General features: G+C 47.2%; 1 protein-coding gene across 1 annotated transcript in view; it reads left to right on the top strand.

The window, feature by feature from the left end:
- The window catches only part of AKAP10 (A-kinase anchoring protein 10), a 31190-nt gene extending 5872 nt beyond the window's left edge, over positions 1 to 25318 (top strand). The window contains exons 2-15 of the mRNA XM_083479896.1: positions 6607 to 6654; positions 9181 to 9360; positions 11771 to 12346; positions 13267 to 13365; positions 14140 to 14224; positions 14718 to 14841; positions 16487 to 16623; positions 17467 to 17611; positions 18454 to 18636; positions 19576 to 19685; positions 21144 to 21226; positions 22158 to 22210; positions 22618 to 22713; positions 23806 to 25318. Coding sequence (XP_083336022.1) covers positions 6607 to 6654; positions 9181 to 9360; positions 11771 to 12346; positions 13267 to 13365; positions 14140 to 14224; positions 14718 to 14841; positions 16487 to 16623; positions 17467 to 17611; positions 18454 to 18636; positions 19576 to 19685; positions 21144 to 21226; positions 22158 to 22210; positions 22618 to 22713; positions 23806 to 23811 — 1925 coding nt within the window. The 3' untranslated portion in view covers positions 23812 to 25318. The remainder of the gene's footprint in view (positions 1 to 6606; positions 6655 to 9180; positions 9361 to 11770; positions 12347 to 13266; positions 13366 to 14139; positions 14225 to 14717; positions 14842 to 16486; positions 16624 to 17466; positions 17612 to 18453; positions 18637 to 19575; positions 19686 to 21143; positions 21227 to 22157; positions 22211 to 22617; positions 22714 to 23805) is intronic.
- Positions 25319 to 26111: the final 793 nt, after the last annotated feature.

The following is a 26111-nucleotide window of genomic DNA, read 5'->3' as shown; positions in this document are numbered from 1 at the left end:
CTGAGCACACAGTTGTTTTACCTTTAGGAATGCATCAGCAGAGGAAAAACGCCGGACGGTAACTACCAGGTACCAACTGGGGCTTTTCTGGAAACTTTGGAAGACAAAGAACAGGGTTGGCAAAATTCAAAACTGCGAGGCATTGTAGGGAGATGCCTTAGATCGAGGAGCTTAAAAAAAAGTTTGCTTTTCTTTTAATTTATATATGTGTCTATATTCTGCCCAGTAACAATGTTCTCTGAGCAGCTTACAGTAGCAATAAAAATTAAAATAGAAAGCTCAACAGTAATACAATCGTAGATTTAAAATAAGTTTTCTAAAATAAGTGATCTTTAAAAGGCCTTTTCCTGGTGCTGAAATGATTCCAAAACTGGCATCGGTTGAGCCTCTCCAGATAATTGGGTGTTGAAAAATGTAAACGAGCAGCCAGAAAGAAGTGACTGTGTGAAGTTTTGAACACCTGTATTCTAGAATAACTAAGGAAGCATGTGAACTGCCTGATGATTATGGAAGTGACGCTCTGTGAGCATTAAGAGGCCCAGTCCATTTGTTTTCCTATGTGCAAAAATGAGATTTTAAGTTGGGAAGTGATACAATTTTTGAGTTTCACTACTACCCTATCTATAGCAGAAAATTGCTGAAAAACCCTGGAAAGTTGAATGGTTCTTCGCTGATATTGTGTGGGCAGTAAAAGAAAAGACCACCTATTCTTTGTCTATCTATCTATAAGCAGCCTTTGGTTTTCAGTATGATGTAATACTGCTGTACTAAATCTAGTAGAAATTCTGCTGACTGCATTTTGGACGTCTGCAAGGAAGTGAGCCTTCAGATTACTTTCTGAATCAGTGAGAACTCTTATTAGCGCCACAACCCTAGTGGCTTTAGGGACGCACCCAGGAAAGCTAAGCTTCCTATCTCCTTTGGGACCAACGTGCCAACCCAGCTTTGCTAATAAATCCATGAAACTTGGTGGCCTGCAGAGAGGTTTAGATCCTTCCTGCTCCCACATGCCTATTGGATATGAACGGCATAAAAGGAGAGGGAGAAGAGAACACACATTGCCAGCCTGGTCACCTGGAAGTAATTCCTACCCACCACAGGTAGCCAGGCTTGCAGACATTTTCTGCCTACAGCAGGCATTCATGCTACATGGAGATTTTGTAGAACGAGTGTCTGTGGCTACCTAGTGGTGGTTCGCAACAGTTCCCTGCCAGCGCCTTATTTGATGATTCTAAAAGATAGTGGGGTCATAGAGTGAACCCTTTCAAATTAATGGTCTTAACTTAGTTGGATGCCTCCTAGGTTTCCTTGCAGTACCATCTTTATTGTGTTGAAATGTAACTGACCTCTGTGTTCCTGCTTAGTAATTCCCTCGTGCGTGAGGCTGGTGCTGATAACAGAAATATTCAGGTGTAACCAGAAACGCAGGCAAGCTAAGTTGGTGACGTAAGTGAAGTTTGTGTTCCCGGCACCAAGTTAGCAGTTAGAAGGAAGTTACGTGGAAGCATCTCCAGAGGGGAAGCAAGGAAGAAAGCCAGTGTGGAATAGTAATCGGGATGTGGGAGGACCCGAGTTTGAATCCTTATGCATCCATGGCACTTACTAGGTGATGTTGGGTAGTCACTGTCTTAACAACCTTTGCAGGGTTGTTTTGAAGACAGAAAAGCGGGAGGGAAACCATGTGAGGTTTATTGTTGGTTTGGCTGTTTGGTTATAACCAATCTTGCCTTGGGCAAGATAAAGTGGCTAACAAATTTAATGAACGAATGAATAAATAATCAATAATGTAAGCTAACATTGGAGCAGGATGCAGATGGAATAAATGCACACTTGACTGAGTTGTTTCAAGCACTTATTGGAAGAAACAGCCCACGGAAATCAAGGAAGGTGGGGAGCTGAACGGATGTTCTGGATGAAAGTTCAGGGCCTTGGCAAGTCCATTTAGAAAAGGGGCTGCAATGTTTAGGTCACAGTCACGAACCTACCAGAACCCTCTGATCATCTTCAGAGGCCTTTCTCTAGATGCTCTTGTGAGGAGGTTCAGAGGGTGGTGACAAAAAGCAGGACTTATTCCCATCTGTGGAACGCTGTCCCCTGTGAGGTCTGCCTCGTATTTCCATTGAGAGATTTTTGGCACCAGGCAAATAAATGCTTGCCTATTTTCCAAGGCTTTTGACGGACAGAGATAATGTTGTGCGCTGTTCTTTATTTGTCTGTGCATTATATGTGTAAATATAATATGAACTGTAGGTGTTTTGTATGAATTCTTTTAATGGGATGGTGTGTTTATGTTCCTAAATGTGTTGTAAGTCACTCGGAGATGGTTGGGTAACAAGTGACTAACAAGTCTGATAAGTGATAATTAATGCATTTGCTTTGCATGAAGAAGATTCTGAATACCATTTCCAGTATGTCCAGTTTAAGCCGGGAAAGACTCCTCTGCCTGAGACCCTGGAGAGCCACTGCCATTCAGTGCAGACAGTGCTGTGCTAAGTAGGCCAGTGATCCAACTCAGTATAAAGCAGCCCCCTCCCTCCTCTTTCATCCTCACAACAGCCCTGTGAGGTTGGTCAGGCTGAGAGAGAAAATGACCTGCCCAAGGTCACCCAGTGAGCTTCATGGCTTAGTGAGGATTTGAACCCAGGTCCTAAACACTACATCACACTGGTTCTCCTGGTGTTTGTTTCAGATCAGCCTTTGAAGGCAATCTGAAACAACCACTGCAATTAAAGGAAGTTGATGGAAATGCAGTCCTTGCACTGAATGGCACCTAGTTCAAACTTGGCCTGAGTGGCGGTAAATGTTTTGAATTTCATGCATACTTGCTAAATCTATTCCCTAGATCTGCCTCCTCCTTTAAGCCGGCTGTACAAGTCTGCACTTACCAATGAATTATGCAAAGCCCTGTGAAAGCGCTGCGTTTCATACAGCAAGGATGCGCCTGTCAGCCTTGCTTGTCCTCTTTCGGCGGGAGGTTGCAGCTCACCAAACTGGGCCACTGAGAATCAAGAGAGTGAGTAAGCTGCCTGCTAGATGAACAAGCATTCCAGTTATTTTAACAAGTGGAATTCACAAGATAGTGTGGAGGTGTAAATGCACCGAGGCCAGAGAGGCTTTTTACGTATTTCCTGTGATGCCACTGATTGCCAGGGGCCAAACACGTGATATTTTCAGTGCATAAAGTCTGGAAGATATTTCCAAATAACCACAATGTACATTTCTGAGGCCAACTGATCAAACCGAATGTTTAGGGCAACAACTCCCTTCAGCCCCAGCCAGGCCGATGGGAGTTATAGTTCAAAACATCTGGAGGGCACCAGGTTAGGGGAGGCTAGCCTACAAAGGAGTCTGCGGGATTCACAAGTATGCTTACTCCTTCACTTAAAGAATTCAGCCTGGTAAGAGATTACCATACTGCTGAAATACCCACACTCAAAATGAGTCTGCCAGTGAAAACTGCAGGCCTGTATCAAGTTATTTCCCTTCCCCTCGCAACACGAGGCTCACCAACAGTCCCTTTCTGCAGTGTTCGAAACTCCCATTGTTCTAGGCACATTTTGTGACAGGGAATTTCATTAGCGCGAACAGTTTCTGAGCTCTGGGTACAGTACTGCGCCTAAGATTTCAGATTAAAACTGCAGAGTGGAAGGAAAGGAGGACCTTTTTCTGCCTCTCCACTTCCAGCTGCTCTCTGAAGACTGAAGAGACAAGACCCTCTTAAGAATATTAGGGGGTGGGCTAGGACTAGACCATGTGAAAAATGAACATAATATTTTATCTGCAGTTCATTCATTTTCAGCTTTGTATTCTTGTTATAAAAATGCATGCCTACACATTCCGTTGTTGTTCCCATAACCTCGGTTTAAAGTGTCATTTAGCTCCCAGCTTTCATATCTCAGTTTCTAACACGGTTTGTCTGGTAGCCTGTGGTGATTATCAGACACCTCCAGGTAACTAGGCAGAGTTGTGTCTCTAGAGCTACAAATGGCTAACAATGTGTGCCTGCAGTCAGGCAGCTAGTAAGAACCAGCAAAGGCCGGTGACTTTTGCCAACTTATGTAATACACATACATACCATATTTTGGTGTTTTTTCCTGTGTAGCTTCCTTTCTCCTGCTTCTGTGGGAAACGCATGGCTACGACATTGCTGAAGCATGCGTGAATTGGGGCTCTGTGTCAGAGCATCTGTTTTGCATGCGGAAGGTCCCAGGTTCAGTTCCCAGCATCTCCAGATACAGCTGGGAGAGATTCCCTGCCTGAAATCATGGGCAGCTGCTGCCAGTCAGTGTAGATGATAATGAGCTAGATGGACCAAAGGTCTGACTCAGGATAAGTCAGCTTCCTATGTTATGGGGAGGGAAGAGAGTACCTGTTAGCCCTGCGTCAAGCACAACAGCCTTCCTCCTTTTGAGTCCAAATGGCAAAAAAGTGTCTGTTGTTGTTTAGTCGTTTAGACTCTTCGTGACCCCCTGGACCAGAGCACGCCAGGCACTCCTGTCTTCCACTGCCTCCCGCAGTTTGGTCAAACTCATGCTGGTAGCTTCGAGAACACTGTCCAACCATCTCGTCCTCTGTCGTCCCCTTCTCCTTGTGCCCTCCATCTTTCCCAACATCAAGGTCTTTCCCAGGGAGTCTTCTCTTCTCATGAGGTGGCCAAAGTATTGGAGCCTCAGCTTCACGATCTGTCCTTCCAGTGAGCCCTCAGGGCTGATTTCCTTCAGAATGGAGAGGTTGGATCTTCTTGCAGTCCATGGGACTCTCAAGAGTCTCCTTTAACACCATAATTCAAAAGCACCAATTCTTTGGCGATCAGCCTTCTTGATGGTCCAGCTCTCACTTCCATACATCACTACTGGGAAAACCATAGCTTTAACTATACGGACCTTTGTCTGTACCGGTTTATAAAATGAACACAGTGAGTGCTTCAGGGGTCTTGTAAAAATTAGCAAATTTCCTGTGGTGAACTTTAACTAGAGAGCCAGTCTTGTTAAATCATTGCCTGAGAAATCCTTCCGCTTCTCAGATTGTGTGTGGATGAGCTTGCTTCTCCTATCTTAAAGCCTCCTCTTTCGGACCAAGGCTCAGATTGGATGTATTAAAGATTAAGTTATTAAACTTCTGAAGGATACCTCCCTTCTGCCGCCAAATAAGGCAGCAGCAAATATTTTCGTTTGGCTAATTAGTGTAACTCTTCCTTTTGAGGCAATTATCTATCTATCCTGTTTTCACATTGTTTGGCTGGTGCCTATTTTCCGTGGAGGCAATTATCACCAGCCGCTCTGCAAAACATTGCTTCAGTATCGCTAGCAGTGCTCCATTCATCTGAGAAGCACATGCATTGAAATGTTCAAAGAACAAAGTGGTGTGTGTTGAGAGAGTAGACAGATGCTGTTCATGTATACAAGAACTGGAGCTGCTGAGTGGCAAGGAGAAGGAGCTGCAATTTGGCACATCTGTGTCGTGACGAAAGGGAGATCTGAAGTTGACAGGTGGCAGCACACAAGCCCTTATTCTTCCAGATCCCACTCTCGCCCCATAATTTGTGCCTGCCTTGCAGGGCTGTTGTAAGGATAATGGAGAAAATGTGCTTGAAGCATTTCAGACGTTTGAATTCTGCTTATACACTGGTATAATCTCAGGACAGTAACTGTTTTATTTTTTTCTCCCTCCCTGCTCCCTCAGTTATTTAGTGGTGGGGGAAAAGATGATGATCTTCTCGTTGTAAGACAATTGAAAAATATAAACGAATAAACAATTAAAAACCAACAACTTTTACACCTGTAAAATCGGTTTCAAATACAATACAGATATGAAATGTGATACAAATCTCCACTTAAAGGCTTTTTGAAAGAGGAAAGCTGTAGTAAAACAGGGCACATTTCTAAATAAGGGTAGGCCAGACCGCTGATGGGAGTTGTAGTCCAAAACATGGGTGGGGGGTACCACAAAAGACTGGAGTTGGGCTCTTTACTATCTGCTTTTATTTAGTATAGTCAAACTTCGGCTCCCGAACACCTCCGTTTTGGAACGTTTCGGTTCCTGAATGCCGAAAACCTGCAAGTAACTGCTCCAGTTTTCAAATGATTTTCAGAAGATGAACGGCTTCCAGGGAGTTTTTCTTTTTTCTCCATTGACTTTGCTGATCGCCCTTTGATCCTCAGTTGTTGAATGTTTCGGAAGTCGAACGGTCTTCCGGAACAGATTACGTTTGACCACCAAGGTTTGACTGTATTGAATCTAGGAAGGGACCGAAAGGCCATTGATTCCGGCCTTCTGCCAGGAGGACCGCCCACCTCCCAGGTTAATACGCACAATCCGGACCAGGCTTTCCTGAGCAGGTACTCTTTAGATGCTGCTGAACTCCCCGTTCCCATCAGGCCCAGCCAGCATGGTCATAGACAAGGATGATGGGAGTTGGAAATCCAGCAACATCTGGAGGTCCCCAACCTAGGACCTTGTGCCACTCAGACAATGCTTGACTAAATGACCCAGTGCCTTGACACATTCTGGGACAGCTTGGAAGACTCGGCATCCTTCCCCAAAGGGCAGGCTTGACTTTTCTGCGAAAGCCACTGGGCCTCACGGCATGTTCTTTTTGTCTTGCAGTGAAGGGCAAAGAGCACGAGAAGGTAACCGAAGTGAAAGCAATTAAAGGTAAGTGCCCGTTTCTCGAATTTCTGAAGAGGAGGAAGGGTGATGTCAACTAGGCCCGGTCAACTAGATCACTGGGTCTAGAGGGGTATCCAGGTTAGTTTATTGCAGGGGGGGATAAAGACAGGGAGTTTTATATGGAAATAGCCTTTATCTTTCTTTATGTAACCAAATTTATATACTACTTAACGGGGGGAAATCTCTTTCAGTAGTTTACATGAAGTAGTATAAAATATAAGAAAAGACTAATAACACCAACAGACTTTAAAAGCAAGTAGACATAATAAGATGTTCAAAATAGAGAGAGAACCTACAGAGTTTAAGACCAAGTAGGCACAATCAGTTCCATGTCTTGGAAATAGTGAAGGCACCCACCAGATCTTAGCAAGAGGGTTATATAGCAGGGGTGGCCTGCCTCTCTCCCTTGAGGTCACCCAATCCCCCAAGCTAGCCTTCCCCTCTGTGCAGTTTGAACTGTAGTTCCCATCAGCCCCAGCCAACATGGTAGTCTGATGCTGACGAGAGCAGTGGTCCAAAAGATCTGGCAGGCAGCAGGCTGAGTTGCCTGAGCGCCGGAAGAGTGTGCTGCCATGCAAACAAACTTGAATAGGCAGACTCTACAGTAAATTTTGCACTAAGACTTCCCTGGCTCCGGATCCAGGCCTTGTGCCAGCACCCGCAAGAGTTTGCAAGCGCCCTCCAGGACTGACACCTTTCCTACCTGCAGAGAACACAAGACATAAATATCGACATCTATATTCTGCGTCCCTTTTCATCTCTTTCAATCCTTTAATAAAAAATATGGAGCATTCTTATTCCTTGGAATTTACAAGTGTGTAGCAATGGGCAATCTTCTTACTGCAAAAGCTGAAGTGGCTTTTGTAAATTGCTTCAGGACTGGATTCAGGTCCCCAGTAGACTACCCTGAACAAACGCCTCAGAAATTCCTATTCCCCTCCCCCTTGGCACAGCGTTTGCAGAATCGGGACCCCACTGCAGTGCCAAACAGTGTTCAGCAAGAAGGCTCCTTTGCCCAGCTTCTCAAATCACATTGGAACTTAAAGCTCTTCCCGCTCTCCGGTACTGAAAATTCCCGTCATTTTGTGTTTAGTCAGCACTGAGTTCCTTCAAAATGTTGGTAATCCTCAAAGATTAGGAGGATTAGCCTTAATTGGGTACCCTAAGCCCCGTTATCCGGGGTCTCTTTCTATTTTTCAGTGATTCTGTGTCATCAGCACAGCCTTTTTACTGCTTTCCGCAAGCAATCTGTGTGTTGGTGTGTGTGTTTGTTGCTTTTGCTGTCAGGGACAGGAGGGTAGAGCTGAGCCGAACAGTATTTTCTCTGCTCCTGTTGCTTATCTTTGTCAAATTGGCACAACCTTAATGTGCTCCCCTTCTGCCTGTTAAAACATTCCAGTTGCCTTACTGATTTCACTCTCTGCCTTAAGTTTAACTACAGCAGGGGTTGGGAGCATTTTGCAGCCCGAGGGCCGCATTTGCTTCTGCTCTCGCGTTCCAGGGGCCGCATGCTGGTCAGGTGGTGCCAGAGGCAAAAGTGGGCAGAGCAACAAAATAAATTAGGAGCTTTGTACAGTAGGCTAGTTTCTGCACACACTCAAAACACCCCTTTCTCTCTCTCCTCCATCCAAGCAAGCAGAGAAGCATTGTCAGAGTGGAAGGACACTCTGTCTCAGTCAGGCAAAAGCACCCAAGAAGGGTGCAAAGGAGGGCAAGTCTCACAGGCCGCATTTGGTCCCTGGGCCTCATTTCCTCCACTCCTGAAGGTCCTTGTGACTTGCATCAGGGCATGTTTACAGTGGGTTCTTTGGCACCTGACTCCCACCTGACCCCTGAGGTGGCTGGCTTGCTTATATGCTCATTATCTAAAGCATTTTATTGTACTTTGCATCAAAGTCAGCCATTCCTGCATTAAACAATTATCGTATTTTTTGCTCTATAAGACTCACTTTTCCCCTCCTAAAAAGTAAGAGGGAATGTGTGTGCATCTTATGGGGCGAATGCAGGCTGCGCAGCTATCCCAGAAGCCAGAACAGCAAGAGGGATTGCTGATTTCACTGTGCAGAGATCCCTCTTGTTGTTCTGGCTTCTGAGATTCAGAATATTTTTTTTCTTGTTTTCCTCCTCCAAAAATTAGGTGCGTCTTGTGGTCTGGTGCGTCTTATGGAGCGAAAAATACGGGTGTGTGCATTGCAGTCTGACTCAAGCACTTCTTCTGTGCATTGAAGAAACTGGTTTCCTTACCCAAGTAGCATTTGCTCAAACCAGGCTGCCCAGAAATATTTGGGTCTAGCTCTCATCAGTCCTGTCTAGCACAACCATAGTTATGGGATGATGGGAGTTGGACTCAATATCTGGAGGGCTACAGGTTCCCCCTGTCTACGTGGACGTAGTTTGGGGTGGGCTCTTGGCTCAGTGCTGAACAAGGTGTCCTTTCTGGTGGGGTACATGGCCAAAAAACCCCAGCAACCCAGTGCCTTCCTTTTCCTCCCCTTTTCCTTCCTCTTCCAGCTGCAGTGCCAGTACATTCCCCGCAGAGAAGCACCCGGAACCATGCCTTGCTGGAGGCCGCCGGACCAAGCCATGTGGCCATCAACGCCATCTCTGCTAACATGGAGTCCTCAAGCAGCCGCACAGCGGCTCTTAAAAAGCAGCCCAGCCACATGGAAGCTGCGCACTTTGGAGACCTTGGTAAGCCATGGCTTCTTCCTTGGTGGACATCCGGAGAGCACCCTCTCTATTTAAATCTCACTTTGTGTAGAGATTTTCAAAAGGGTTACATAACAAATCTGAAGAGTCATGGACTGTGCAGACTGTTTATGCCAGCCAGATTTAATATGTTTCCCTCGATGATAGTAAGAGGAAGATATTTAGCTCTCCCGGAAACAGAGTGTGTCTGCAAATGTGGTAGGCAGGAACCTGATACGTTGGAGCATATTTTCTTTTCTTGTGATTTTGGCATTTATGCCAGAAGACAATTGTTAGAGGCCTTACAATCTAACAGGCTCGGTTCTATGCTGCCAGCGGTTCAGGACCTGCTCTCGGACAGGAATGAGCAAATCACTTTCATAGTAGCTAAATTTCTGAGTGCTGTCCATGTGGAAAGACTGGTCAGTGATGAATGGTCAGTGATGTGGTAGTGTTATACTGTTTTATTTATGCAAATTGTTATGCTGAATTCATATTTTCCACAATCTGTATACGGTGTTTGATTTATAATGTGTGGTTTGCCATGGCTAATAAAGGATTGATTGATTGATCTGGAGAGCAGGGGCACCTTTCCTTGGTGTTGAATGGGGAACCTGTTGCCTTTCACGTGTTCTCAGGCTGCCATCTCTCGTCAGCCGCAGCCCCAAAGCTCAGGGATGGCAGAGTTGTACAGTTCCAGCCATTCCAGCTGTAGGTGGTTGATTTGGCTGCAATTGGCAAGGGCTAAGGATGTGCTGGTCTAGGTTCTTTTTCAAAGTCATCAGGGATGAGCAAGGAAATCTTAACAGTGGCCTTTTCCTCCTTAAGGTCCATTCACTTGTAGATTTATCTCGCCTTCCCCTGCTGTGTCGCAAAAGAAACCTATAGAGAGGTTTTTGTAGTATTACTTAGTTAAGGAATTACTTAGTTATTACTTAGTTAAGGAACATCAATAGATTAGTCAGTTGATTTTTTTAAAAAAGGTGCCCTGATTAATTAATTGGACAGATTCTTTAAAAACAAATTATACTGTGTTACCACAAATACCTCCAAAATCTGCAAATGGCAGCCTCTATTTCAGAAGGGACCTTTCCCTATCTCTCACATGCACAGAGAGAGAAAGAGGGGGACGTATTTTTTGCTTACTGTTTTTACTCAGATGCCAATTTGGTCAATTGATTAAAAGACACTTAAGCCGATTAATTGTACACATTTTGGTTATTTGGCAGTGATGGCCCTAAGTCCTCATTTTACATCAGGCGGTGTGTCAACTAAAAAAACAAACCACTTGGCAGACTGAAGTGGTTTTATTTGTAAGCAAGAAGCAGCAGGGGCAGGTGGCTGTGTTGCAGACTGCAAGGAGCTGCCCTTTAACTCTGCAAAGCAGCCTTTGCCAACATGGTGCCCTCCAGCAGCCGTGCTGGCTGGGGCTAATGGAAGTTGTGGTTCAAATCATCCGCAGGTTGTGGTGAGACTTGATGTACAGCAGCCCTGCACAGTGATGGTCCGATATCTGTTATACAAATGACTTCAGCTCCCAAACACCTGAAAGACCACCACCTTCCCTACAGCCCCTGCCAGGTGCCAAGATCAACAGAGGGGGTCCTCTTGGTCGTTCTATCACCCTCTGAAGCTGTGGGGGGAGCTGCCAGAGGGCCTCCTTCTATGACACGTGAGGTGTTTATTCTTAGCACCCACCTTCCTTTTATGATTGTAGGTTGTTTTAAACTGTTTCAATATTGTCTTTTAATGTTGTCACCCACCCTGGGACATTAGGATGAAGGGTAGATAATAAATTACAATAAATAATGATACATTTTTTTAACACCCCACCCTTCCCGGTTCAGAAAACCAGGCTCAGGGCAGCTAACAACAAATTTAAAACAATTGATGCAACAAAAAACAGCATAAAATACAGTATAAATCGTGAATAACAATAAATTTAAAAATCAATTTAGGGGGGAAATCCAGCCAATAAACATTAGATGATCATCAGGGCTAGCTGGCTAAGTTAGTCGTATTTGGTCCAGCGAGGAGACCAGGGGAGAATTAGCTGTGGGATCCCAGAGCAGGTAATCTTCATAAAAAGGGGAGAGGGAGGGAAGGAAGGGGAATAAAAGATCTGGCTAAGTTCAAGTTGAAAGCCAGGTGGAATAGCTCTGTCTTACAGGCCCTGCGGAAGGAAGTTAAATCCTGCAGGGCTCTGGTCTCATGGGACAGAGCATTCCACCAGGTCGGAGCCATCACTGAGAAGGCCCTGGCACTGCTGGAGGATAATCTGACTTCCTTCGGGCCTGGGACCTCTAAACTATGATTATTCATGGACCTTAAGTCTTCCCCCCACACCCAGCCTCTGACCTAGAAGCATCTTTCTTTTCTATTCCCCCCCCCCCCCCGCCTGCCTCTCCTTTAGGCCGATCCTGTCTGGATTATCAGGCTCAAGAGACCAAATCCAGCCTTTCCAAGACGCTTGAGCAAGTCCTCCGGGACGCCGTCGGCCTCCCCTACTTCATCCAGTTCATGGAGCTGCGCCGCATGGAGCACCTGGTCCGCTTCTGGCTGGAGGCGGAGAGCTTCCACTCCACCACGTGGTCCCGCATCAGAGCACACAGCCTGAACACCGTCAAGCACAGCTCCTTGGCCGAGCCGGTCTCCCCTTCCTCCAAGCAGCTGGATAACGCAGCGTCGCCGTCGTCTTCCTCCGAGCTGCTCAGCAGGCGCCTGGAGGACTGCGGTCCGGCCCAGCCCTCGCCTGGCAGGCTGCCGGCCACCGAACTGAACGGCCAGGCGCTGAGCCTTCAGAACCGTTTACTGCTTTGCCAAGGTGCTGCTGCTGCTGCTGCTGGCAAGGCCCGTCTGGGGCTTGGGGGGTCCGGAGCAGAGGACTGTCCTGCTCCAGAGGAACCTCAAGACCCTTCCAAAGTCTCCGTATCCAATAGAAACAGTCCCTCCTTTGCACTAAAGGACTTGTCAGGAAAACTCATGAAAAGTAAGTGCTGCCTGGCCGTGAATGCCAGTATATCTTCTGAATATGTACACACCTTGTTCAGGGTGCAGAAATACCTAGCCACTGTCCTGCTGGGAAATGATAGTGACGCTGTATGGAAGGAAAGCTGCTAAGCTGAGGAGTTCTTGCTTTGATTTTCTTCCTCTTCCTTCCCCACCCCCTTTTCCTTTTGTGCCAGGTCTTTTTAAGATTGTACGCTGGGGACTGCATTATTTTTCATTGGCCTGGGAGCTGCTCTGGGAGCCTTTCTAACTAAAGAGTGGGGGGCATAAATGCTTTGAAATAATAATAATAATAATAATAATAATAATAATAATAATAATAATAATAAATTATTATTTATACCCCACCCATCTGGCTGGGTTTCCCCAGCCACTCTGGGCAGCTTCCAACAAAATATTAAAATACAATAGTCCTTTAGGTATTAAAAGCTTCTCTAAACAGGGCTCCTAAAAGTCCGGTAGTAGTTTTTTCCTTTGACATCTGGTGGGAGGGTGTTCCACAGGGCAGGCACCACTACCGAGAAGGTCCTGATCTGTAATAAACCACCGATCAACCTGATGTAAATAAGTAATACCTAGAGAGCCATAGGTTCCTGCATTTAAAGAATAAGAAGTAAGACCAATAGGTAAGGTAAGGGCTCCAGGTGAGGCCTGGGGAAGAGCCCATGCCTGAAAACCTGAAGAGGAGCTGCTGCTGCTGCTGCTGCTGCTGCTGCCAATCAGTGTAAATCATACTGAGGAAGATGAACTCAGCGATCTGACTCAGTGCAAGGCAGCTTCCTATGTTGAGTAACCATTTCTAAGGGGAGAAAGGAGCTTGCTGGTCCAACTGCTACCCAGTCACGCCTTGTGTTTATCATGCCACTGCCTTCACTCTTGTTTTCCCCCCTTTCTTTTTAGGTATAGAACAGGATGCAGTTACAATTTTTACCAAATATATCTCTCCCGATGCTGCTAAACCCATACCAATCACAGAGCTGATGAGAAACGATATAGTGGGTAAGGAACAGGCATGTGTGTCTTCCTCAGAAACGGTGGTCTCATTGCTCCCGAGAGACAAACCCCGGGGATTTCTCTGAGAGAGGCTGCAATCCGTAGTCCAACCCTTACTATGATTTGGGCCCAGGCTATCTGAAGGACCAGATTCTCCCATATGAACCCACCCAGGCTCTGAGGGCGTTGGGGGAGTCCCTTTTCTCAGTCCCTCCACCCTCACAGACCTGCTTGGTGAGGACGCGGGAGAGGGCCTTTTCAGTGGCTGCTCCCAGGCTTTGGAACTCCCTCCCTAGAGAAGCCAGACTCGCTCCTTCTTTGTTGTCCTGCTGGCAAGTGAAGACTGTTTTATTCCCATAGGCTTTGGAGAAGTGAGTGTTTTTAAGGAAGGGGCTTTCAATGGGGCTTCTCTGTTTTTACTATCTATATTTTAACAGATTGGTTTTTACGTCATTCTCATTCCGTTACAGTTTAATTCTTAATAGTTCAGTAGTTAATTACTGTATAGTCTATTATCCTTCCTGTGGCTTTAGCTATCTGTATTGTATCCATGCTAGTTTTTAATTTTTGTGATTTGCCTCGAGTCCTGGGTTCTGGGGAAACAGTGGGATAATATAATATAAAATAATAATAATAATAATAATAATAGATAAAGTATTCCAACCACTTCTATATTTCTGCCATAGATATGCACAACTAATAAATTTCTGCACTGTCTGTCCGTACTGCAGAATGCATACAGTGCCACTAACTTTGATATGTGATCTGCTGACCTTACAGCAAAGATTTGTGGGGAAGACGGACAGGTGGACCCAAACTGCTTCGTCTTGGCACAGTCAATAGTGTTTAATGCCATGGAACAAGAGTAAGTTGATCCTATTTTTTAAATAATAATAATAATAAGTGTAGGGTGCTTTATATTCTGAGCACCTGACTGCTCTTCCCAGGTGGGGGCAGCCAAGGAGAAGCCCCTGGGCAGAATTGGCGAGGGGCGGACAGTCCTGGGGTTGAAGGAGCCCCCAGCAGCCCTTCGTTGGTCAGACCAGAGAGCAAATCTTCCCTGGGGATTCGAGATGGGGTTCAGCCAGCATTTGGTCTGCTTTTAAGGCTTCCTCACTGCACTGACTCAGCTCCCTTGTCAGCCTCCCCTTTGGATCCAATTGTGGGATTTGGAATTCAGTGAGGGGCTGTATCCCAGACCCCCAGGGCTCCAGTCCCAGCCCTTCAGCCTTGATCCTGCCCAGCCAGCTTCCTGTGCTCCCTGGTGCCTTGCACACTGCTGAGCTGGAGTCTCTTCCTCTTCCTTCTCCCCGCTTCTAATGAGACCCCCCCCTCGTGTCCCCCTCCCCCTTGGACAGGCACTTTAGCGAATTCTTGCGGAGCCACCACTTCTGCAAATACCAGATTGAGGTGCTGACCAGTGGGACTGTCTACCTGGCCGACATCCTCTTCTGCGAATCTGCCCTCTTCTATTTCTCCGAGGTGAGGTGGCTTCTCCCTTTTCTTCTCGGCCAGAGCTCTGCCCCCCGTTTCTGCCAAGTATAAGAGGAGCCGCTCTTGATTGCTGTGGCCTAGAGCAATTTGGCTGGATTTGCCTCCCCAACCGCTGTGTGGGAGTGGGCTGCCGTGGCATCTGCCCACAGGCCTTGTTTGGGCACTCATCGGGCCTTTGCCACCTGTAAAAGCCACGGTGGGGCTGGGAACGTTGAATCCTTCCTTTCCGCTATGCCCAATCCCCACCCTGGGGCCCTCTGGGTCCTATAGGACCTCCAGCTCCCATCAGCCATCAGAGGCGGTGGGAACAGGAGGTACAGCAAGGTTGCATCAGATAGTGTGAGTCTTCTGTTTTTTTCCTTTATGCATTCTCCTCCAATATAGAGTCCTTGTCAACTCGGCATAAGAAAGGTGCAAAAACACCCCGAGATGCTAAATACCTCCTGAAAAGCCGTGGTTATTTTTAAGCAAGAAGTCGAGTGTTGCAAAAAGCCCTGGAGAGATGTCAAGTATATTTATAGTAGAGGCCTCTTCTCTCTGCAGCCCAGGCTGCTACTGAGCTCCCTTTTGTGCTGCTCTGCCACCCCTCCTGCGCCCTCGCCTGGAACTGCCAAGCAGGTTTCCTCAGTTGTCGGCTTGGGGTTCAAGTCCCGGGGTTTTCATTGCTTTGGTTTTGGCTCCGAAGGTGGCGCAGTGGAACGTCCCCCTTGTTTGTTTCGTTAAAACAATATCTCTCCTACCCTTCATGTTGAAGGATTGTGCTGGTTCTGCCAAGCGGTAGGATGTTCTGTTGTGCAAATCCTGTTTCAGGAGCCTGAACGAGTCCTCAGTTGAGCAACCTCAGGACCAGGGGGCCAAAAGGCCTTTCTCTCTGGCCCTTGGAACTTTTCCCAGGCCACACCCCTTCAATGGCCCTTCCTTTCACCCTCCTGGAGTAGTTTTGCCTGGCTGGAAATGGGCCCTTGAACTCTAACATGCCTCTTTCTTCCCTATGTAGAGGAGAGAGAGGGCGTGGGTGGCTGTAAAGGTAAAGGGACCCCTGGCCGTTAGGTCCAGTCACAGACGACTCTGGGGTTGCGGTGCTCATCTTGCTTTATTGGCCGAGGGAGCCGGCGTACAGCTTCCGGGTCATGTGGCCAGCATGACTAAGCCACTTCTGGCGAGCCAGAGCAGCGCACAGAAATGCCATTTACCTTCCCGCCAGAGCGGTACCTATTTATCTACTTGCACTTTGACGTGCTTTTGAACTGCTAGGTTGGCAGGAGCAGGGACCGAGCAACGGGAGCTCACCCCGTCGCGGGGATTCGAACTGCCGACCTTCCAGTCGGCAAGCCCTAAGCTTAACCCACAGCTCCACCTCCATCCTTGTGGGTGGCTGTAGAAACTAGCTAATTGCACAAAGGTAAAATCTACGTCTGTTGCTCCACTCCCTTGTGTTTCTGGCCCCACCCACCCCAAGCAAGTGGCCCTCAAAAGGCTGCCCAGAACTGAAAATGGCCCTTGGGTTGACAAAAGTTCCCTCTCCCTTCCTTAAGTCTTGTTTCTACATCTTTCAAACGATTACGGCAGCAAGCTACCTCCTAGAAGAAACTGGGAGAATATCCCTGCTCACTGCTTTACTTTTGTTTCCCAGTTCATGGAGAAAGAAGATGCCGTTAACATCTTGCAGTTCTGGCTGGCGGCGGATAACTTCCAGTCTCAGCTGGCCGCCAAAGAGGGCCAATATGACGGGCAGGAGGCCCAGAACGACGCCATGATCTTATATGACAAGTGAGTCCCATGCCTGGAAATTCGCCATCCTTCTTGGCTTTCTTCTCTTGACCAAGACAATTTCTAACCCAGCAAGCATCAGACCCTCAGTCCTTCACCTTAACTGACTGCAGAGATTAAATATTTTGGGCACAGCAAGGCAGGACCCAGAGAATCTCAAAGCTTAAAATGTTTCCAAGTTTCTAGTCTTCATGGTGACTGTTGGGGCAGGAAGGGGAAACTTGACAGCATTCCATCAGGATGGGTTTGGCGAGATTGGGGAGAGAGCGCTTAATTAACTCCCCTGGCTTCCACTTCAGGGAACAGAAACAAGAGCTGGCCTTTTTTGAGAAAGAGAGGGGCAGTTGCTGAGCTGCAATTGAGCAGCTAGCAAATTGGGCTTTTTGCTTCTGCCTGGGTGTGAAAGAGGGACTTTACAATTGGGTCAGAGGTGTGGGACCCGTGGAGTCGGACATTTTTGAAACGTAATCTCCTCAGCATTAGGGCTGGGCGACGATATATCAATATATCGCCCAAAACCGGTTTGAAGTTCACATTGTGATAATTGTTTCATAATATCTGAGCTGGCAATATATCACAAATCACATTGCGTGTAAGGGCTAGGCGACACCAGCTAAACACTGTGACGTTATCAGCAGCAAAACCTCACAATATCAGCAGTTAAACATTGCAATCTACCACAGTGTCTGAAGTAAGGATGAAACTGTACAGTTCCTTCCTTATTTCAAATATTGTGAATATTGATATATCCTGCTGTTTAGCTGGTGATATCCAGCCCTACTCAACAGTGTTGTTTTCCCCCTCTCTTGTTCTTTTCTGCCTCGTCCTCCTCTGTGGCTGCAGGTACTTCTCCCTCCAAGCCACTCATCCTCTAGGTTTCGATGACCCCGTGAGACTGGAAATAGAATCCAACATTTGCAGGGAAGGAGGACCGCTCCCCAACTGTTTCACCACTCCGTTGCGGCAAGCCTGGACCACCATGGAGAAGGTGATGAAGTGGCTCTCGTCCTCCCTCCCCCTCTTTTTTAATCTTTTGGAGGAATATCTCTCAAAAATTTTATTAGTTTTCACAATATTATAAACAAACAAACACACAAAACAAACAAACAAAAATCATAGCCTTATTGAAAATTACAGTTATTAACTTTGTTAAGTGACTTCCTCGCTTCCCCTTGGTTGAATATCATTGCATGTCCTTTTAACGGTTTTCCAAATCCCAATTTTTATGAAATTTAACTTAAACATTAACATCCTTAGATCTTCACCTTATGGAATTAAACATATTAATTCATCACTTAACATAAATAAAATCCTAAGCCCACTAAGTATCTGCAAGCTGTTTTCAGTTAGTTTAACTTAGCAAATTTAACTAAATAATAATTAAATTTATCTTCCTGATACTCCTCCCCCTTCTGGTCGCGGACTCTTCCGGTTGGAGGAAAATCTCTGAAACTGGGCGTTGATTTTAAAACAGCCATGTTCATCTGGCAAGCCGGGCCTGAAACTGCAGCAAAGCGGGTGCTCTATCGCCGAGCTAAGGCCTTTCCTCTAAAAATGCAGCAGGATTACAGCCCTCGTTGTTCTGAATAAAGGTCTGGTTTTAAATAGGAGCATCGGAAGCCCAGGTTCTTTTGCTCTGCCTGGCAGCAGATCTTCTGGTTCTCGGGCAGACAGGCGCCTTTCCCATCTGCTGTTCCCTGACCCTTTTCTTCCCTGGATGATGCTGGGGGTTGATCCTGACACCTTCTGCCTGCAGAGCCAGGCACTCTCCCCCTGAGCTGAATCCTCCCGGTTCTAAATGTGCCCTGGGGTGTCTTCCCTCTCCTCCAGGTTTTCCTCCCCAGTTTCCTCTCCAGCAACCTTTACTACAAATACTTGAACGACCTCATCCATTCGGTCCGGGGAGACGAGTTTGCCAGCGGCTGCATCGCCCCGACTGTTCACGGCCACGGCGGCCCTCCTGACCACGACTCCCACATGGGCTCCCTGGACGGCACAGCTTCTTCCTCCCAGGTATGTGGCCTGCTTCTCGCTCGCTCGCTCTCCAAACAAACAACCAACTCCCGCCTCCTTGGGATCTGAACAGCTCTCGCTTGGAAGCCTGCTTCCCTGACCCCCATCCTTAGCAAAGGCCGAGAGAGAGAATGGACTGCTTGAGCGAGGGGATGGTGAGGGTGGCAGAAAGTACAGCTGCCGTTACCGTGGTACCTTGGTTCTCAAACTTTATCCTTTCTGGAAGTCCGTTCCAAAACCAAAGCGTTCCAGAACCAAGGTGCACTAATGCAAAATGGATTAATCCGTTCCAGACTGTTAAAAACAACCCCTAAAATAGCAATTTAGCATGAATTTTATTATCTAACGAGACCATTGATCCATAAAATGAAAGCAATAAGCAATGTACTGCAGTCACACAATCAATCAGTAGCTGAACTGAGTTCCACACAGTCACAAAAACAAAACAAAAAAGAACCGCTAAAACAAAAACGCAAAATAAATAGCAAAAACAGACAGACCTCAGCGTAACACTCAAAGTGGAGCACGTTTGGCTTCCGAAAAAGTTCGCAAACCGGAACACTTACTTCCAGGTTTGCAGTGTTTGGGTTCCAAATTGAGTACCAAGGTGTTTGTTAATTTGCGAAGCACTTTTGTAATTCTTGGAAGCCCTTCGTGGGCATCATTTGGCAACAAGGTGCAGGGATGGAGTTCCACACCTTAGCGGCTGCCTTCACAAAAAAGGATGTTGCTGCCATGTGTACATCCCTTTGCATCTTTGGGTATTCTTCTGGGCATGGGCAGCCATCATGGACTGTAGGGTCCATGGCCCATCTGGATTTTCCTCCTCCCTGTCCCTGTTCTTAAAGCATCAGCTCTTGTCTTGCTTCCACCCCACCCCCACCGTCTTCTCCTCTTCCTCCCTGGGTCAGTTAATCATGCCTGGGAATTCTGTTGCAGCCCGGCCTCAAAAAGGCGAATATAAAAATCCTGAAAAACTTTGACGAAGCAATAATTGTCGATGCTGCCAGCCTGGACCCGGAGTCTCTGTATCAACGGACGTACGCTGGGTAAGATCCCTTCGGAGCTCTTGCTGCGAGGAAGCAGAGGGTGGGGAAACGGGAGTATGCTGCGATTCCCAGCCATTTTCGGACTTTGGCCTTCAATGATGAAAGCAGCTTCCCCCATGCGGTTCCAAAAAACTCCAGATTCTTTCCCTAGAGCTGACTTTGTAGCTGTAATCTAACCTAGAGGTTACCAGAGCATAGACAGCAGGCTTAGGCTATCCCTGCCCAGCTGGGCCACTCGCTGGTGGAAGGCATTCCTTGCCATTGAGCTCACCTGACCCTCAAGCTCCACCAGTTGATCCAGGAATACCAAGCTGCCTACCCGCGCCTCCAGAGGGAGTGTAACCCCATCAGGAAAAAAGGAGGGAACCTCTGATCCAACCCACTAGCAGTCCCCTCAGTCTTATCTGGACTGAGCTTCAGTTTATTGGCTGTCCTCCAATCCATTACCAAGGCAAGACAATACCCCGAACCTGTTCCCTTCTTTGTGACAGTATTTGAGACCTGCCTGAGCCCATCACTCATGAGAAGGAGGGGGGGGATTTGGGCAATGCAAGCAGTCTTCATTTTTCTTGAAGACTTCAACTTTTCTTGAAGACTTCATTTTTCTTGAGAGCCAGTGTGATGTAGCGGTTAAGAGTGGTAGACTCGTAATCTGGTGAACCAGATTCGCTTCTCTGCTCCTCCACTTGCAGCTGCTGGGTGACCTTGGGCCAGTCACACTTCTCTGAAGTCTCTCAGCCCCACTCACCTCACAGAGTGTTTGTTGTGAATCTAAAGAAGATGCACAACCAGAAAAGGGGGGGGGGAATGAAGGGGTCTAGGGTGGTATAAAGAAATAGGGTGCAGAAATCCCTGTGGAGTGGGTTGGAGATGTGAGGTGCGGACCTCGCAGTGCTGCAGACATCAAAGATGGCACTATTGAGTGGATGAAAAGTGGGTGGGCAGCAGAAACACCAGTTATATGGGAGTGAGAGTGAGAAGGGATTCTCCAGAACAGAGTCGGCATCTTAAAAAGGAAGCTTTTCACATGGACTTCTTAAGACACATGACATCTCAAGCATCTAGGCATGAATATACTAACCTGTACGACGTGAATATTTCAACAATGGCTTTCTGCATTAGAAAGTTGGGGGAGGCCGTTTTATTTTCTTTTATAGTTTATTCTAGTTTGTAAAATATAAATAGTGATGTTACTCATTTTGCAAAACCAAAGAAAGAAAGAAAAAGCTTTTCCATAGCCAGAATTGTAAATCACTGCTGAGTTAATAACATTGTGGGAAGTGCCCCTGAGATTTCACTGATCCCACTCCTGTTCAGGTGTTTCAAATCCTGAGGTGAAATCATGGGCAATGCGGCGGGAGGGTGGTCTCTTGTGCTGTGACTGGCTCTTCCTCCCCACAGCTCATGACTCCGGTCTTTCTCTCTCTCTCTTTTTCCATCCGCCAACTCCTGCTGCAGAAAAATGACCTTTGGGCGAGTGAGCGACCTGGGCCAGTTCATCCGGGAGTCCGAGCCGGAGCCCGACGTCAAGAAGTCGAAAGGTAAACTGTCTTCTCCTGAAATCTTTTGAAGAGATGGTGCCAAAACAACCTAAAGACTTTTCGAAGCAGCTCTTTGGAGCAGCCCCGCCGACGAAGATTTTTTAAAAAGCAAAAAAAGTATAACCTGCCTTTCATCAGTATATATTATTGGAACAATTTATATACCACTAACTTCAGTGGTCTGTGAGGGACACGGGTGGCGCTGTGGGTTAAACTCCAGAGCCTAGGACTTGCTGATCAGAAGGTCGGCGGTTTGAATCCCCGCGATGGGGTGAGCTCCCGTTGCTCGGTCCCTGCTCCTGCCAACCTAGCAGTTCGAAAGCACAAAAGTGCAAGTAGATAAATAGGTACCGCTCCGGCGGGAAGGTAAATGGCGTTTCCGTGCGCTGCTCTGGTTTGCCAGAAGCGGCTTAGTCATGCTGGCCACATGACCTGGAAGCTGTCTGCAGACAAACGCTGGCTCCCTCGGCCAATAAAGCGGGATGAGCGCCGCAACACCAGAGTCGGTCACGACTGGACCTAATGGTCAGGGGTCCCTTTACCTTTACCTCAGTGGTCTGTATAAGCTGTTTACAAAAGTGCAATACAAAAAAATAAAAATCAGTTAAAACTATAAAATCAAGCTTCAGTTATGATGCCTGTTTGCCTTCATAATACATTTGAACACTGAACTTAGACAGACATATGTGTTTTAACTGTTCATGCTGCTAATCACTTCAGGGTGTTTCATGGGAAGAGAGTCCTAAACTGAATACACAAATAGGCAGGGCTGATGGTTTGATTCAGCAGAGTTGCTCTTACACCCTTATTATTTGTGGCTATTCCTAGGTAGAGAAAATTGCCAGAGTGTCATTTTATTATTAGAATAACACCTGCCTCCTGCTGCTGCTGCTGCTGCATCACCTTTCTGTCTCTCATTCCCCCGATCCAGGGTCCATGTTTTCACAAGCAATGAAGAAATGGGTGCAAGGAAACACAGATGAGGTAAGGCCCCCTCAGATCTCCTAGCCTCATGCTAAGACGCCACAGAAGAAATCTCAAGTGTGTGGATGTCTTGCCTATCTGTGCGTCTCTCTGTTTTTAGCTGGCTTCAAGGAATATATCGGAGGGAAGCGGGTGCTCTGTGCTGGGGGCAGGAATTCAGAACACCAACAAAAAGTATCAATAACTGGGTTGCTTCTGTGAAAGTTACAATCTCCTCTTGCAAAAATTGGAATACTTGGGATTCTCTTGGCTGTTTGGTGGGAGGAAAAAAGATTGCAGCTGTCTTAGGTAGTAGTGGTTGGCAGCCAATAACGGCAGCGTGGGTGTGTTAGGTTTCTACTCCACCCCGCCATTTTGGGGTTGCGTATTTCCTAAGCCCAAGCGTTGCCTGCTTTTCCGCTTTTCAGGCTCAAGAGGAGATGGCCTGGAGGATCGCAAAGATGATTGTCAATGATGTCATGCACCAGGCACAACCTGACCCAGCTGTAGAAAAAATTACAAAGGTAACGAGGGGGTGTTCCCCTGGTTGCATGCTCTTTATGGCTGTGCCTTCGTGAAGGCAGCATCCTGCAGATTTGAACTCCCAGCCCCAGCCAGCATGCCTGGGAAAGGCTGCAGGTTCCCCATCCCAGATCTAGCCGCTATTTTAATTCCCTGCAAATCCCCTTAAGGACACAAGAGTTGCCTCCTGCTAGGCCAGGGATGGGGGAAGTCTGTGGACCCTCTGGAATGTTGCTGGACTCCAACTCCCATAACCCTTGAGCATTGGGCATAACACCAGTTCTGAAAGACTTACATTGGCTCCCAGTACGTTTCCGAGCACAATTCAAAGTGTTGGTGCTGACCTTGAAAGCCCTAAACGGCCTCGGTCCAGTATACCTGAAGGAGCGTCTCCACCCCCATCGTTCAGCCCAGACACTGAGGTCCAGCTCCGAGGGCCTTCTGGCAGTTCCCTCACTGTTAGGTTACAGGGAACCAGGCAGAGGGCCTTCCCAGTGGCGGCGCCCACTCTGTGGAGCACCCTCCCATCAGATGTCAAGGAAATAAACTATCTGACTTTAGTTACAGATAGGTAGCCGTGTTGGTCTGCCATAGTCAAAATAAAAAAATTCCTTCCAGTAGCACCTTAAAGACCAACTAAGTTAGTTCAGATATCTGAAGAAGTGTGCATGCACACGAAAGCTCATACCAAGAACTAACTTAGTTGGTCTTTAAGGTGCTACTGGAAGGAACTTTTTTATCTTACTTTAAAAAGACATCTAAAGGCAGCCCTGTTTAGGGAAGTTTTTAATGTCTTGTTTTATCGTGTTTTTAATATTCTGTTGGTAGCCTCCCAATGTGGCTGGGGAAACCCAGCCAGATGTGTGGGGTATAAATATATTATTATTATTATTATTATTATTATTATTATTATTATTATTATTGCTGCTGGGAGCTAAAGTCCCAACAACATCTGGGGCCCTCACCCCTGCTCCAAGCAACCATTGTTTGAGGCAAACCATGAGACTTCTGTCTGCTTGCCCCAGTGTCTTTTCCACCCACCACTGTACTATCAAGCCAACATCTTCTCTCTCTTTCTCTCCTCACACCCGCAGCTATGATCTTCAGCATTTCCAAACAAGGGGACATTGGGTTTTTCTGCCTCTGAAGATACAAGTGGATTCTGTTCCTTCTCTCTCCACCCCAGGGGAAATGAAAACTCTGTTGGCTGATTTCTCCTTTGAAACAGAGTCAGCAGGAAACCAAGCACTGTAGACTGATGTGTGTCCTCCTTTCAGAACAAACTTTTTCAGGAGATTTTTGGGGGAAGGAGGGCCTAAGACTTCCTTGCATTGAGCGCAAATCGGTTTGCTTCTCTCCTGCACATACGCCCTAAATTCCCCGTCAAAGAGACACGTTTCTGGCAAAAGGTTTGCCGGCTCCCTCTGCAAAGGATTCCTCCTCCAAATGGCTTGGAACTGGAGCACAGTTCACATCGAAAGGACTGGAGGATAGATTTCCACTTCTCTTCCTCCTCTGAAGGTTCCTAGCTGTGCTTTCTTTTTTTTAGAGAAAAACCTGCAATCAGAAAGGCACGGGGCACCTTAACCCGTCAGAGAGGGCTGAGCTATTGGCGGCGAACGGTATTTTAAGAATCCTGGAGCCATTTTGAGTTTTCTTTCTTTCTTTTTACTTGAAGCGTTCTGAATACGGTAGCAGCTGAACCTCTTCTGTCACATTTGTCTCGGTCCTGGAAAAAATAGTGACAGAGAGCAGGCGTTGATTGCAAGCGACTTCCAATTCTCCATTGTCACTTTGGCCCTTAAGTCAGCCATGCCCATTCCTTGCTCCTGAGTAGGCAGAGCTCCACACCTGCCCATCTTGTCCTGTAATGGGCATGTTCTGCCAAGGACTGAAATGCAAGCAGAAAAGAATGATCTCTGTGTCCTGGGTGCCCTCTTTTTTGTTTTAAAGCTTTGCAAATGCTCCTGTTGAACTAAAAATGTTTTCTGTTTCCTAGTCATTTTTTTTTAATTGCCAGTTCTGAGTCAGCAGGCCTTTGTCCTTATATTTTCTTGCAATCCTTTAGGGGGATAGGAAGCGATCTTCATGCAACCTGGAGGGACGCTTCCATTATTCCTGCAGCAGGCGACTAGTTTCCCCAGAGTATTCAGAGTACTCAGGAATGGGTCCACTCCGTGTGTCTGTGTGTGTGTGCGTATTTTCCTTTAGGTCTTCACTCCGGTTGAAATGTTTTCTGTTTGGAGAGTTTGTTTGCTTTTCAATTCCATTTTGCTTTTGTTTTCTGAAGACTCTCTGCAAAAGAAACAATTAAAAAAACACACACACACAAAACCCAAATCCCCTGTAGGAGACCCCCCCCCTCGATTTGTCTCCAGCGTTTTGAAAGTCTTGATGGATGAAGCAGGCATCGTCCTCCTGTTGCAATATCTGATCTAGCAAGGCACTCCTGTCAGTCTGCCAGAAGCAAAAAGCTGTGTATATGTTTTTTGGTACTGTGTACCACCACCTTACTGTCTCATGCCCAAGTATTCATGTACTTAAGAAGCATATTTAAATTGTGTTTTGATTGAAAATATATAAATATATATATATATATAAATATTATGAATTTGTGTCCATCTTCCGTGTGTGCGTTTCCTTAGGTGGCTTGTCTGTTCCCAGCTAGAAAAGCTGAATCGACCCTTTCAAACCAGGTGGGGGCGAACCTTTGGCTCTCTAGATCAGTGTTTCCCAACCGGTGTTCCGCGGCACACTACTGTGCCGTGAGACATTGGCTGGTGTGCCGTGGGAGGGAGGCGGGCGAGTCGGGCAGTGAGAGGCGGCGGCGGCGAGGATCCGCGTCGAGCCGGGGGCGGCTCCGCGGTGGTGGTGCCGAGCGGCGGGGCAGCGCGTGCAAAAGGGAGGAGCACGAGACAGCGGAGGAGGAGGAGGCCGGCATGTCCGGGCAGCAGCAGCAACAGCAGCAGCAGCAACTCCCGGCGACGGCTCCTCAAGCCCCGCCGCCGCCCCCTCCTCCGCCCGCTATCGCCGCCACCACCACAACAGCCGCCGCCGCCTCAGTTGCCGCCGTCCCTCAGTCCCTCGCTCTGCTGCCTCCTCCCACCCCCAAAGCTTGGAGGTTCCCCGGCAAGGGGGAGGGAAAAAACTTTCACTTTCGTGCGTCCCTCCCGGCGTGACGCTGCGCGCTGACGTCACGGGGCGGGGCTTTAATGGTGGTGTGCCGCGAGATTTTTTTTCAGTAAACAGGTGTGCCGTTGCCCAAAAAAGTTTGGGAAACACTGCTCTAGATGTTGCTGAACTATTAACTTCCATCAGCCACAGCAAACATGCACAGGACTGATGGGAGTTGTAGTTCAGCAACATTGGGGAGGGGGCAAAGGTTTCCCACATTTGCCTT

Source organism: Podarcis liolepis, assembly GCF_965112155.1.
Source record: "Podarcis liolepis genome assembly, chromosome: 16".
Taxonomy (NCBI): domain Eukaryota; kingdom Metazoa; phylum Chordata; class Lepidosauria; order Squamata; family Lacertidae; genus Podarcis; species Podarcis liolepis.
Note: the sequence above shows the minus strand (reverse complement) of the source record. Positions and strands in the feature narration are given on the sequence as shown.